Raw genomic sequence first — 13931 nt, forward strand, 5'->3', positions numbered from 1 at the left:
GGAAGAGATAATGAAAAATTCAATTATCCAGTAGATTTTTCATCCAGCAAGATACATGTATGTACGAAATTCAGAGATCCCCCACTGATCACACGATAAGGGGTTACTGGTATTTTTTAAGAAGAATTTTCGTTAGTAACAAAAAACCTTTACATATCGATTTGTCACTTAAAGTACATATTATTCAACTGTACATCATCTTATCAAAAATAGCATTTAAATCATAGAAGGCAACCAAGAGAACTTAACAGAATGTCAAGCTGTTTCTGCATGGTCTTGGTATCACATTGTGCTCCGAGAGTCCACTTTACTTACCGAATTGTAATGAGACAACAGAATCACAGCACTGTTGAGCACAGAGAGGGTAGGAGTGTAAATTTTGCTCATGAAAGGGAACTGACAAGCATACAATGGGCTAAAGCATGTCAGCTCATTCAAACTTTCTGCAGGGCAACTGAAGGTAAAACATTATAAATAACATAATACCTCGCCTGGAGTCTTGAGTTCATTTGGCTTTTGCCAAGTAGACACTTTAGTTTCAGTGTTATAGAAGTAAGTTCTGCCATCAGGAGCCTTGTGTTCTGTCCATGGAGTCTGTTTTGTCTACAAACAAGGGAGGAAAAGACACAGTTGATAACTTGTAAATATAATTTTATTTGAAGTGCAGGTTATAAACAAAGGAGTGAAGTGATCCCTGCACCTACATATAACAATCATCAAGTCATTTCATGGGAACACATAAGCCTCCCAACTGTATGGCTTCATAGCTCAGTTTGTTCGAGCATTGCACCAGAATAGCAGAGGTCATGGGATGGAATCCTGTTGGACCCACCTGAAATTTTCAGGTGACTATCACAGACAATTGCTTAACTTGTCCAGTTAAAGTGCGAGGATCATTTCACTCTTTCGTCACAGTTGATCAGTGTACATGTAATAAGCTTTTGCTCACTAGATACATGTAAGTGCTCTTGTATTCCCAATATTGTGTATATTTTGAGAAGAAAATTTAAATTATGCTAATTGTTTTTAGCTTGATACATGAATGTGTGTCCGACCTCAGTTATTCTAGGAATTCCCAATTCCCTCCCCTGCCACATCAAAACTAAACTGCATAAATTATTTATACATGTAATTATTGATCAATACAAAATGCAAATCATCATCAGGGTTTCCACTCTACCATGAAAACATAATTCCCTGACTTTTCCCTGACTAAAGCTAACTTTCCCTGACATAATCTTTTAGGATTTTCTAGTAATCTGAGGACAAGACCAATTTTAATGTAGAGTCAGTTTAATAGGGACCTTAAGCAAGGAAGACGACGACGGCGGCTACGAGAACGTTGCCTAAAAATATTATTTCCTGTTACTGTTTCTCGGCTTGGAAAGTGAGAGTACACATTCCAAGAATAACATTGATGAGAATGGTGTGTTTATTCAGATTGAAAATTGAAAATTCATCGTCACGAGACCTTATCCTCCACATAACCTTAAATTTGATCATTTTACTTCCATGTCAAGATGAGAATGGCAAAGAAATATCAAAATATAAAACCCACATACAGAGCATGCAGAAGTATTGTTTTTGCTAATTAAACCTACTGTTATACGGCATTCTAGTAGCCATCATCATCATCCTTGCTTAAATTAAGGTCCCTAATAACAGTAAGTACTTTTTCAAATTTCCTCGCAACTTGCTGCCCTTGAAAAATTTTCAGGTTTCCCTGACTTTTCAAGGTGAGTGGGAACCCTGAATTTATCAACTTTCTGTGAGTTCAAACCTTAGCCTTGGGTTTCTTAACTTTCTTTTTCTCTTTCTTTACGTCTTCAACTTTGCCATCTGGCTCCTCTGTCTTATTGGTCTGTGATGGACTATCTGCTGCTTTGATCTCTTGTTCTTGTATTTGCTTTACAACTGACGGTGAGTTCGAGCTTTCAGTACCAACTTGTGGGGCTCTCACAGGAGCTGGAACTATACAGTTATCAGAAAGTGAAAATATTGAGGTTGGAATGAGGCCTTTAACTACTGCCCCAAAGTTATCATTATAAAATCCACATTATTTGTACTTACCACTTAGAAATTTTACATAAATTTGTATAATATTATTGTAAGCTCTATGCAGAATATTTTCTCTTATCCATTCATGAAAGTTCTAAATTTTTTACGTTGAATAGCAGTTAAAGGCCTCATTTGAACGTTAATATTGTCAGCAACGGTTGTCAGAAAGCAATGTTGCTGTTTGTATAATTATGACAAATAGGCAGAGCATTTTTTTTTAGGAAAATGTTATACCATTTTAATTTTAAACAGCCAGCCTTAGACAACAAAGCATGTGAGTACAGTAGGTGCTAACACTTTTCTCAGCAGCAAGCAAATTAAGACAGACCAATTCAATACTACGTATGTTCAAGTAGTACGAGTCAAATGTAACCTGAAACGTGATCCTCATCCTCCACTTTCTTCAAAATCCAGGAATCATATTTTTAGACATTTGAAAATATTTTTGAGGATCTTGATTAAAGATTCAAGACAGCAACAAACCCTTGCCACCATACTCCAATTTTTTTAAAATGGAGGATCACGTTTTGAGGTGCTATTGAGTTACATTTAACTTGTACTGTATTAATTTCACTGTGTAAATAAAAAAATACAGCCTTCCACAAAGCAGCATAATGACTGGTCCTGAGGGAAACAGTTCATTTTGTTTCCCAGGAATCTCAATGTTTCCCCTCGGTGCAGCCGAGGGAAACATTGAGATTCTCGGGAAACAAAATGAACTGCTTCCCTCAGGACCAGTCATTAAGTGATTTGTTATATAGCACAAATGAAAAACTGTGGTCATCGGTCAACATTCACGGGTAACAATGCACTGTTACCCTCTGACGTCATAGATTTTGCACTGTTGCCTGCTCAGAGGCTTTTGGCGGGAAATATATAGTTAGCTGTCATGTGACCTTGAAGTAACCAATAAGAGCGTGCATTGCTGGGGGAAAATACTCAGCCATATAACAATATTACCCTTTAACTCCCAATAGTGCCACTTACAGATTTTGCTCTGTCTAACGCCAGACGATTTTACTCGTCAATGGGGAACCCCACGGGGCTGAAAGGGTTAACAACAGCTAGACTCACTCAAAAACTATGTCCCCATTATACCTTTAACTCCCAATAGTGCCACTTATAGATTTTACTCTGTCTAAAGCCAGATGATTTTACTCGTCAATGGGGAACCCCACGGGGATGAAAGGGTTAAAGGAAGGAAACAATCTAGCAAAACTTTCAAAATTGGTTTAATGTCTTGCTTTCACAGAAAAGTTTAGCCCTACTCCCTTAAAGGCTTTAGCTACATGTACTTTTATAAGGATGAATAAACAACAAGGGTCATTGTACCTATTTGAGGCCTTATTTAGCCTTACACAATACACGAGGTTCAACAAAAATAAATTTTGAAATAAAGAGCAGGTTTGAGAAGAGCACATGTAACTGACTGTATCAACAATAACTGTTCTTGGAGGGGTCCGGGGGTCTAATTTTTGTAGAATTGAGGTGAAAGGTACACTTGTTAAAACAAATAATTATTAAATTGTGGGTAGGTCTGAAACAAACTTTCTTTAATGACTGTTTAAATACATGTACCCCAAAAAGTACCTGACATTCTTTTCAGCAAAGCAGCTGAAGCTTTTTACTGGCTGATGATGTTTTTTGAACCCCCTGCAGGGATTTTGCTGGCAATTAGGAGGGCAATACCTTGTAAAATCATTACAAGTGCAAGCTTACTTATCATTGCTGGTGATCCAGTGTTAGCTATTGGCTGAAAAGTCGCCACCACAGGGGCCTGCTGTATGTTTGAAGTTAACGGAGGTGCATATGCTGTTGGCATTCCTGGCATACTACCATGAGGGTACATCATTGGTTGACCTGTTGTCATGGCTACTGGCTGAAATGGAGGCATTCCTGGAGGAGCATACCCAGGTGCCATCATTGGCATTCCAGGCACCTGTGGTATAAATGAGAAAAATATTAATAATAAATAATTCACACCAGTGATCAAAGCCCACTTTCACAAATGTGACTTCATACATTCATGATCACAGAAATACATGTAATTGTTTAACAACTCTTGTAATCAAACCTACATGGATTCCCGATAGCCACTGTCAGTTATTGTTGAGACTTGTATCATATTTGCAACTGCAATTATCACAGATGCAAAAGCTTTTCATTATTCTGCCGTCAATCATTAGAGCACGACTTGTGTAGTTTCCTTTAGAACCCAATGATTCCAAGATTGCAAGAAACATTGAAGTCATTATAAAAAGTAGACATAATCTAACTATGCATTTTGTATTGTTTACACATGAATAATAAGAATAGATGATTGTTGAGAACCTTATGATGACATTTTAATTTGAGAACATTGTATGCTTTTGCAGACACGTGGAATAATGCCATTCCTTTTAATTGGTTAATAATAATATTATTATTGAAACCTGTACACCCAGTGATTCATTTAAAAATTTAAAAATTACTGATGCTGTTCTCACCAGGCTGCACCCTTGCAGGATTCCCACAAGAAAAATAGAAATGGTGCATTAAAGCCATGCAAATGCGCCCACTTGGGCATGCACAAAGATGCTATGAGCAAAACAGACTTTTACACATAAGTTAGCAGTGTTTTAATGGTCAAGTGAATACTCCAGCTCCTTGCTTCTGCAACTGAATGGAAACAGTTTATCAAAGTATTCAAAGTCTTCAATTTTATTGACTTTTGCCTTCCTCAGTCACACCAGTGAAGCACAGCTTCGACGTCTTGACCACCATATTTAATCAGGTAGGTACTTTCAGTAACAGATAATTAATTTTAGAGTGTGGGCTCAAGTTAATTGTCACAGCACAGAGAAATTTAGAGAAAGTGTAAAAGATCATCAAAATGCTGGTGAAGGGGATGAAGGAAAAGACAACGTAGCAAGCAAAGATCAAAAAGCTGTTTCACTGTAGAACAACTGTGTTTTTCATCTGGAGTGAATGCCAATTGAAATACACAAGGTTTGCCTATGATCTCGACAAAAAGATGATGACCCGTAAGACTCTCTTGGGGCAAACAAATCAAATACACTGACAGTACTGTTGAAGGGCCACCATTGAAAGAGTTCCAATTTTAATGTCCCTTGATAAAATGGACAGAGAAATCACGATGGACTTTTCCCACCCTAGTCATGAAGCCCAAGTAACTTTGTCCCACTTAACCCTTTGACTCCCAAACCGGCCTAAACTGGCCCGACTTAGTATTTTACTCTGTCTAATGCCAGACAATTTACTCGTTAATGGGAAACCCTTGGGAGTCAATGGTTAAGCTCCTGCAGGGACCCTCTTTTTCAGGAAAGGGAGCCCTGGGACTCCCTAAGACAAAATCGTGGTGAAAACACAAAATGCCACAGTCACTGTGACAGCACTTGGAAGCTGCCAGAGCTTGAGCCAACACAGGAGCTCCAATATACAGCCCAAAGGCATCACCATTCCACAGCCCCATAAAATGAATAGATGATCAGGAATGCCTGAGTGAGCAGCAACAGTCGCAGCACCAATCCTGAAGCTGTGACTTGAAAAGATCACTGCATAGCAGTAGCAGTGCAAACATCTTCAAGCCAACGTGACAACAGAGAATGAGAGAGGGGGCTGACCAGATGAAAGGGGACACAACGGCCGGTGACTGGACTCAGAGAGGCAAACACTGCATGAGCGCAGACAAAGCTCAGATCGCAGGACAACCCATGCCATTGCAGAGGCAACAGCCCTTCTAAAAGGGTCAATCGTGGAGGCCCTGGAAGGTGAGACCTGAGAATCCACAGCAATGCCTGGCTGACCACAAGGTTGGCGATGGAGTTGACGGCTGACAAGCAAGTTTGGAGGAGAAGAGAAAACCAAAGTAAGCAAGGGTGGTGGAAAAGGAGAGGGACTTGTATGCAGCAGTATATCAAAGACAAGCCAACAAAGTGAAGCATAAAACTGTGGGTCTTGGCTGATAGCTCAAATGCTTATGTCCAGCATTTTGATATTTACATAGGTAGGAAGGCGGGGCAGCAAATCAGTGAGCAAGGCCTTGCGAACAATGTTGTAATGACTACTTTGACCAGGGTTATCATTTATTCATATACAACTCTTACACATCAATGGCCCTTGCCAAGCACCTCTTTGGCCATAGAACCCTTGTTACTGGTACTATTCTAGATACCAGGTGGGATTTCCCAGCAACTCTTAAAATGGCAAGGTATGGGGGAGGGGTAAGGCTAAGGGGACTATGCGTTGGGAGAGGGATCCCCCTGTTCTTGCTTTGCAGTGGGTCAATAACAAGGTGGTCTCCATGATAACTACATCCGGTAATGCAAATTAAACCAACCAAGTAAACCGAAGGAGGAAGGCTAGTGGTAAAGGAGAGTGACAGAGGTGATTTTGACACTGTTCACCGTCCCTTTTTCCATGATACACGAAAACTGTGTTTTTCCAATGACTGCAAAATTCTTGTGCATTCATTGGTTAATTTTTATTGTCAATAAGTGGACAGGCACATAAATTTATAATTTATGCGATATTGATGCGATATTGGTCACTTCAGATTGATTTTGTCTCATTTTCTTCTCGTGTTTTGACTTAATTTTGACCCCTCTGCCTTTTTATTCTTGTACATGTAGTGGGATAACTTAGTAATGTTTATACTGTTGGACAAAAACTGCTTTCAAATGTTTCACAATAGGCAGTTTCATAAGCAGTAGCTTGGTCTCTTAATGCTAACACCGCACAGTGGTTGGTCTCTGTCTCTGCCGTGTTAGTGCTCAATCTCTCGGTCTCCGCGTTGTGAGTGGTCCTCCTGGACTAACTTAGTAATGTATACATGTTGACTATTGTTATCACTTACTACTGCCCTTTTTTTAAGTGTGGTGAGAGGTGGGCCCCCCATGCCTCCTTTTTTTTTCCAGGTAGTTCCTCAAAGCAGATAGTCTAACAAGAAAGGAGTGGTGAAGGTTTTCTGCACATTGGTCACTTCCATCAGTGCCACACAAGTTAAGTTCATAATTAGTTTTCCCACAACAGTAATTAATTAGCTGATTTTAGCTGTCACGTCATGGAGCAATTATTACTTTTGTTGATAAGATCTTTACTTCGAGATTGGTCAAATTTGACATATTTTGTACTTAGAAGTGCCATATCTTCTGTGTTAGTTGTATTTCATTTAAATTTGCTGTACATGTCATTTATAGATCAGGAAACATTTAGACGTACCGGTAATTTTGGTTTGCTTATTTGAAATTGCCTGGTCATCAGTTGTGCCATCACTGTAGTTTTGAAAGCAGTCATTCAATTAGTATTGGTAGTTGTGAGTTGAAATGTGTGTTTTTGGAATACCTTTTCACTTATCTTTTATGGGAAGTATAGCTTTTCACCTGAGTAAATTTGTACGACAATGTCAGATTTTGCTTTTTTTGGGTAAATTTCTGAAAAAATTCATAAAATATTCTCTTTTCAGTCTATTTCAGCAAAATTGAAGGACGTCTTCTCCATATGGTAAAAAACATTTCCTCTTTGACTCTTTCACAAAGGCAAAGTTTTGTGTTAATCCACCTGACAAGATTGGCCATAGAGTTGAAGAAACATGGGGAAGACCCCAGACTGAACAGGAGGGCCAGGTCCACAAACACCTGAATGCCACTCGAATGCCACTTCATGCCAAGAAGGCACAAATCACAGGAGTGAACAGCAATGTTGTGACATGCAGACCAAACACCAAGCTTGGCCCTCAGGGCCCACCCCACCAAGTTTGCAGACCATTCCAATGACACCGTCATTTTGTATAATTTTTTATTGCAGTGAGTAATCCTTGGGGTAGATTCCCACACCAACACAAGCACCAATAGGAGATAACATGTCCGCAACACGATGCCACTCACCAGATTGGCCTCCTTCAGACATGACATCAAAACCAACGACATGCAAACTAGAACCCAAGGGAAAAGGAGGGACCAGCCACATGTCCCACAGCAACTTATAAATATGTACTCTATCAACGATGCCAGGATGCGAAGAGGATGCCTTGTCCCCCCTCCCCACCCCCCTCAAAGAATGCACAAAAGCACCAGGGTTGAAGCCCAAACAAAACCCTGTCAAAGACACGAAAGGACCACAGACACCAAGGCCTGGTCAGGGTGGTGCCAAAGCCCCAGGCCAAACCCACCAACACCAAGGGGAGAAACCCGGGACACCCACTCCGAAAGAAACGGGGAGGGAGATGAACAACCCGCCCCAACTCAAACCAGGAAAGGTAACACACTGCTATAGACAACAAGCACTGCAACACACTCACAGAGTAGAAAACAAGTAGTTTTCTTCCCTACTAGTCCTCTGGACACTCTCTGAGAAATACATGTTTATGTTTTGTATCGTACCAATGAGAGCTAAAAGCCTCGAAACAAACGAAGAATAACCAAAGGCAAACATTTCAAAAACGAACAGGCAAACAGTGCTACGCATTCTCTTGCTGAATAGAAGTCTGGGTTCTACTTGAAACAAGATGCACTGTAGGATACAATATGGCAGCTTTTCATTTCAAAGGTCCGACTGTGGGTATACGAGTGCCTACACCAAGTAGCTACTCTATTGTGATTGTTATTTACTTTCCTTTGTCAAAACGGAAACAAGTGCAAGTGCAAGTGCAAGTGCGAGGAGTCATGGAAGGATAAATACAACCAATGCTTCTACTAGTGAACAAGATCCTTATTCTCACAGATCAATAGCCAAATACAGAAATACATTGAATGAACCAACAAAAAATGTAGAGAGACCACGATGAAGGAAAAATTGTTACAACTGTGGATCGCCTAGAAGGTGATCACAAAGAAAAACCACACGTGTGATTACAGTGTAATGGATGTATTGTATATTCACCCAAAGTATTCAACCTTAATTTTCAATTCTAAAAATTTATTTTTCACTCTCCTGAAACGAGTAGATTGTTATGCTTTTCGGAACAAAGTAGCATAAGATCCTTGGAAGATAACACAGCCCAGAGAGAGGAATTTAACAATCAAGATAACTAAAAACATTGTAGTACATAGTCTCTTTTTTCAACAATAATTTATGAGCCGCATGGCCGCATGGAAAGCCGCGTGGCCTTGTCTCGAGCAAGATTTAATGGCCTGGATCACAGAGAAGCGTAACGATGGTTTAGCGATTTTACCAAACATGGTCAGGCTAAAAGCATTGGAACTCTCTAGAGATCCTCAGTATGACATCCCCGCCGACCAGTTAAGGCTTCAAACCATTGCTGTCAAAGATTCATGAAAAGGAATGACTTGTCGCTGCACCAGAAAACAATGCTAGCTCAACATCCTCCACTCAACTACGAGGAGAAAAATGAAAAAAGTGCCTGACTGTCATCTTGGCATGCACAGGAGATGGCTCCAAACTTAAACTGCTGGTCATTTTATGTTATTTTAGCATAAAATAAAGGTTAATGTTGGCAAGCAACCTTTTCTGAGATGAGCCCACACTCGTCTCTCTGCGGTAATTTACAACACATGCCCATATTTGGCAACTGCTATTTAAGCATAGCATGTCATGCGAGTAATCAGTTTGTCCCTTCTCTGAGACCTGCAAGTTTGTACTTTGCTCCAATTGTAACATCGTGTTTTATTTCCGTTTTTCCCGCCACTAACTGATACTCCACCTCATGGAACTCTCCGGGCTTAGCAACGAAGTCCTACGTCTTCTGTTAGCGCAGAACAACTTGCTAATCACAGGTTCACGCGAACAGTTGATCGAGCGGCTCGGCTCGATCTCCCCTTCGAATCCCTCGGCCACACGCACGCGAAACTCTGACGCCTCTGCATCAGCCGCCAAACGTCCACGCACCAACCGCCAAGAACCAGGGAGCAGTGACCTTCCGGACGAGCGCCGCGATCCCACGCCGGAGGATGAATTACCCGGCGACACACCAACCGAACCAAACGACAACAACCCAGAGGATATCCAAGATGGCGGCCGCAACGAGGCCCCTCCCGCGAACTCTGCATTTGACCCAGCAAATCTGGCTACGCTGATCGGCAACATCGTCGATCAAAAGCTGAAGAACTTCAGGCCAGCCGTGCAAAGTGCCTCGTCACTTCCAACAGCGCTTCCAACGTCCTCTTCGACACCTCAGCTCGCAACAACTCGAGAACTTGGGGACCCAACCTTCGTGGCGAGTCTCCTTTCTCAACCATCTTCGTCAACAAGCGCCGACCTTCATCTACCTTCCGTTACACCGTCATCTTCTCTCGCTGATCACGTCCCTACAAAGACCAAGCAAGCTGTTTTACGCGGTGAGTACGTTGAGTTTGATTTGCTGCTGCCAGAAAACTCGTCCCTTGTAACTGATAACGAGCTTACTGGGTTGTCCATATCCGTTGGCGGGAAACAGGTAGAACTCCCTAACCCCCGCAGGAAGAAAACGCATGTCGATTCTATCGATAAATGGTTGTCCGCCTTCGCCGTATACTGTACTATTTTGTTAACTTCCTTCCCCCGGAGGGCGGTTGAGATGTTCGCCTACCAGGAGATCATCCGATCAGCCCAACGGAAATTTGCCGGTTTTGCCTGGCTCTCCTACGACATCGATTTCCGTCGGAAAGCGGCCGGAAACCTTCCCCTCAATTGGGGAGAACGTGATACACAACTCTACCTTATGAAGTTTACCGGGCAAGCCAAATCTTGCTGTTCTATTTGTGGTAGTGGGGATCATTATTCTTATGGGTGCTCCCTTTCCGCCCTTAGACCCAACAATACACAGCGGGGACTCTGCAACAATTACAACCGAGGGACCAAATGCAGCCAAGACCCCTGCCCCTTCAGCCACCGCTGCAAAACCTGCCACGGAGACCACCCAGCTTTCCGCCACGATGACCCCCCTTCAAAACCTAGAAGCCAGACTGATAAGAAATCATCAAACCGCTGAAGCCCTGTTGTCCATGACGCCTCTGACCCCTGTGAATATTCCCCTCTTATCCAACCTTCTCAAGACCCATCCCAATCAGACCTTCGTAGCTAACCTAACTGCTGGGCTAACCGAGGGTTTTCGGGTGGGCTACCAAGGCAGCCGTCTTCCTAAAACAGCCAAAAACCTTCCTTCGGCTTACCGCCACCCCTCAATTATCGAAGGCAACCTCCTAGAAGAAGTTGAACTTGGTCGCCTCGCAGGCCCTTTTGAATCCCCCCCCCTTTCCAAATTTTCAGATCCATCCCCTCGGGCTGGTTCCCAAAAAGAATAGCCAAAAATGGCGCACTATTTTCCACCTCTCCTTCCCCAAAGGGTCCCCTGGTAGCCTGAACGCCAACATCCCACTTGAACTTTTCACCCTACAATACATCTGCATTGACGACGCGATCTCATTGGTCCTTGAACATGGCCCCGGCTGTTTCATGACCAAAACTGATATTCAATCGGCCTTCCGCATTATCCCCGTTCACCCCGCTGATTGGGAACTATTGGGTATGTCCTGGAAGGGTCGTTTCTTTTTCGACAAAGCTCTCCCCTTCGGCCTTAGAAGTGCCCCCTACCTTTTCAATCAACTCTCAGATGCCCTGGAATGGCTAGTAAAAAATCACCTCAACATCCCCTCCATTATCCATATCCTGGACGACTTCTTTATTGCCCAGCCCCCTCCACTCTCCCGTTGTGCCACTGCCCTTTGCCAGGTTCTCACCCTATTTGAGGAGCTTAATATCCCCCTTGCCCCAAAGAAGACCTTCCGCCCCACTCAGTGCCTTGAGTTTATGGGGATAACTCTTGACTCTGTCCGCATGGAAGCCCGTCTGCCAATCGACAAACTACACAATGCCCGCTTAATGCTTGCCTCCTGGTCCTCCAAAAGATCTTGCCGCCTACGTGACCTCCAATCTCTTATTGGGACTTTACACTTTGCCTGTCGGGTTATCTCCCCGGGTCGTCCTTTCATGCAACGGATTATAAATCTTACTCGGGGGGTCCGCCACCCTGGGCATTTTGTTTCACTCAACCAAGAATTCAGGAAGGACATTCTCATGTGGCAAATCTTCTTAGACCATTGGAATGGGGTAAGCCTTTTCCTCCCCCCTTTTACTGAGCCCTCTCCCCAAATTCACCTTTTTACAGATGCGGCCGGTTCCCTTGGCTACGGGGGTTTCTTCAATAACCTATGGTTCCAGGGTAAATGGCACCCTTTCCATCAGCTCAACCCTGCCACTGGCATAAGCATCCAGTGGCAAGAGCTCTACCCAATTTACTTGGCCTGCATGCTCTGGGCTCCCCTTTGGGCTAATAGGAGAATTTGCTTTCACTGTGACAACCAAGCAACTGTTGCCATTCTCTCTGCGAAGAGCTCAAAAATACCCCGGATTATGAATCTCGTTCGCCTAATCACCCAGCAGACCTTAAAATTCAATTTTACCTTTTCCGCCAAACATGTCCCTGGCCTTGACAATGGTATCGCTGACAGTCTCTCTCGCTTCCAGATGGCCCGTTTCCGCCTTCTCGCACCGGATGCATCGCCTGTTCCTTGCCAGATCCCTCATTTCCTGACCAAAGTTTGAGTCTGCAGGCGGCCAGTTTCATCTACCACTCCATTGCACCGACCACCCGCCGTACATATTCCTCTGGTGAACGCCAATTTATTCGCTTTTGTTTACACCATAGGCTTGTTTCCCCCCATACCCCTCTCTTACCCAGCAGTGAGGCTACCTTAATTCACTTTGTTACCCACCTTTCCAATACAGTTTCCCATGCCACTATTAAAGTTTATCTGGCAGCAGTAAAAAACCTGCATATTGAGTTTGGTTGTCAACTGGACTTTACCTCCATGCCCCTCCTTTATAAAACTTTACGAGGCATAAAATGTTCACAGACCGTTTCTAAACGGGCACGCTACCCCATCACTATTACGGTTCTCCATCTAATCTACTCTAAGTTACAACCCTTTCACTCCCAGGCTGTTGACTCTTCCATGTTATGGGCTGCCTTTACGCTGGCCTTTTTCGGTTTCCTACGAAGCAGTGAATTCACTTGCAATGGCAAGTTTGACCCCCATACTCACTTATCCAGGGCAGATATCAGCCTCGAACCTAATATTTTCAGTCCGAATTACCTCAAAATTACTATTAAGAAGTCCAAGACTGACCCCTTCCGCGAGACAGCCAAACTCACTATAGCTAGGTCAGACTCTAACGTCTGCGCCGTAACTGCCCTTCAAGACTATCTTCTTCAAACACATGGACAAAGTACCTCTCAGCCTCTCTTCAAATTTGCCGATGGGCGCAATCTTACCCGTGCATCACTTACCAACAACCTGCGCGCTCTACTGCATGTTTGTGGCCTGAACAGCGCAAACTTCGCCTCACACAGCTTTCGTATTGGTGCTGCCACAACAGCAGGAGCGGTGGGACTCCCTGACTGGCTAATCAAAGTCCTCGGAAGGTGGAAATCTAACGCTTACCAAACCTATATCCAGACCCCCAAAGAGGCTATCCTCCAAGTACCCAGGAACTTGGCATCTTGCCTTAACTGACACCTATTTTAGATACATTGAGAACACTGCGATGTCTCCTTGTTCCTGTTTTTATTGTTGCATTTATAGTGTGTTACTTAATTTTTAAGTGTATTCTGGTATTACATGGGCCCCAGGCCACTTCCTCCACAGGCGGCTGGCCTCGCTGTCACTCCCCCATTTGGGGCCAAGGTCTCCCTATGCCTAATCCCTTGCACCTCCTGTGGAGAGCTGGCCTGGGCTACCCTGTCTTACTTAAATTTATGGGCCCCACACAGGGGACTTTCTCGTTACACTCGGCGTTTGTGGGCGGGGAATTGCTGCCTGCGGCACCCCTTCAGCCCTGTGCTGGAGCCCCGTCAGGGAGGGGACATCTGTTCTCTG

At 43.3% G+C, this 13931-nt stretch overlaps 2 protein-coding genes across 2 annotated transcripts in view; one reads left to right on the forward strand and one right to left on the reverse strand.

Moving 5' to 3' along the window:
• The window catches only part of LOC138043171 (pre-mRNA-processing factor 40 homolog B-like), a 53050-nt gene that overhangs the window by 24106 nt on the left and 15013 nt on the right, over positions 1-13931 (reverse strand). The window contains exons 3-5 of the mRNA XM_068889314.1: positions 3778-3997; positions 1781-1971; positions 487-603 (exon numbers count right to left, since the gene is read on the reverse strand). Coding sequence (XP_068745415.1) covers positions 487-603; positions 1781-1971; positions 3778-3997 — 528 coding nt within the window. The remainder of the gene's footprint in view (positions 1-486; positions 604-1780; positions 1972-3777; positions 3998-13931) is intronic.
• LOC138041382 (uncharacterized) lies at positions 9485-13321 on the forward strand. Its single transcript, XM_068887152.1, has 2 exons — positions 9485-10352; positions 10804-13321. Exons 1-2 carry the CDS (start codon positions 9722-9724, stop codon positions 11295-11297), a joined length of 1125 nt encoding a protein of 374 aa, XP_068743253.1. The 5' UTR covers positions 9485-9721; the 3' UTR covers positions 11298-13321.

The sequence above is a fragment of the Montipora capricornis genome, chromosome 3 (genome assembly GCF_036669925.1).
Source record: "Montipora capricornis isolate CH-2021 chromosome 3, ASM3666992v2, whole genome shotgun sequence".
Classification (NCBI taxonomy): domain Eukaryota; kingdom Metazoa; phylum Cnidaria; class Anthozoa; order Scleractinia; family Acroporidae; genus Montipora; species Montipora capricornis.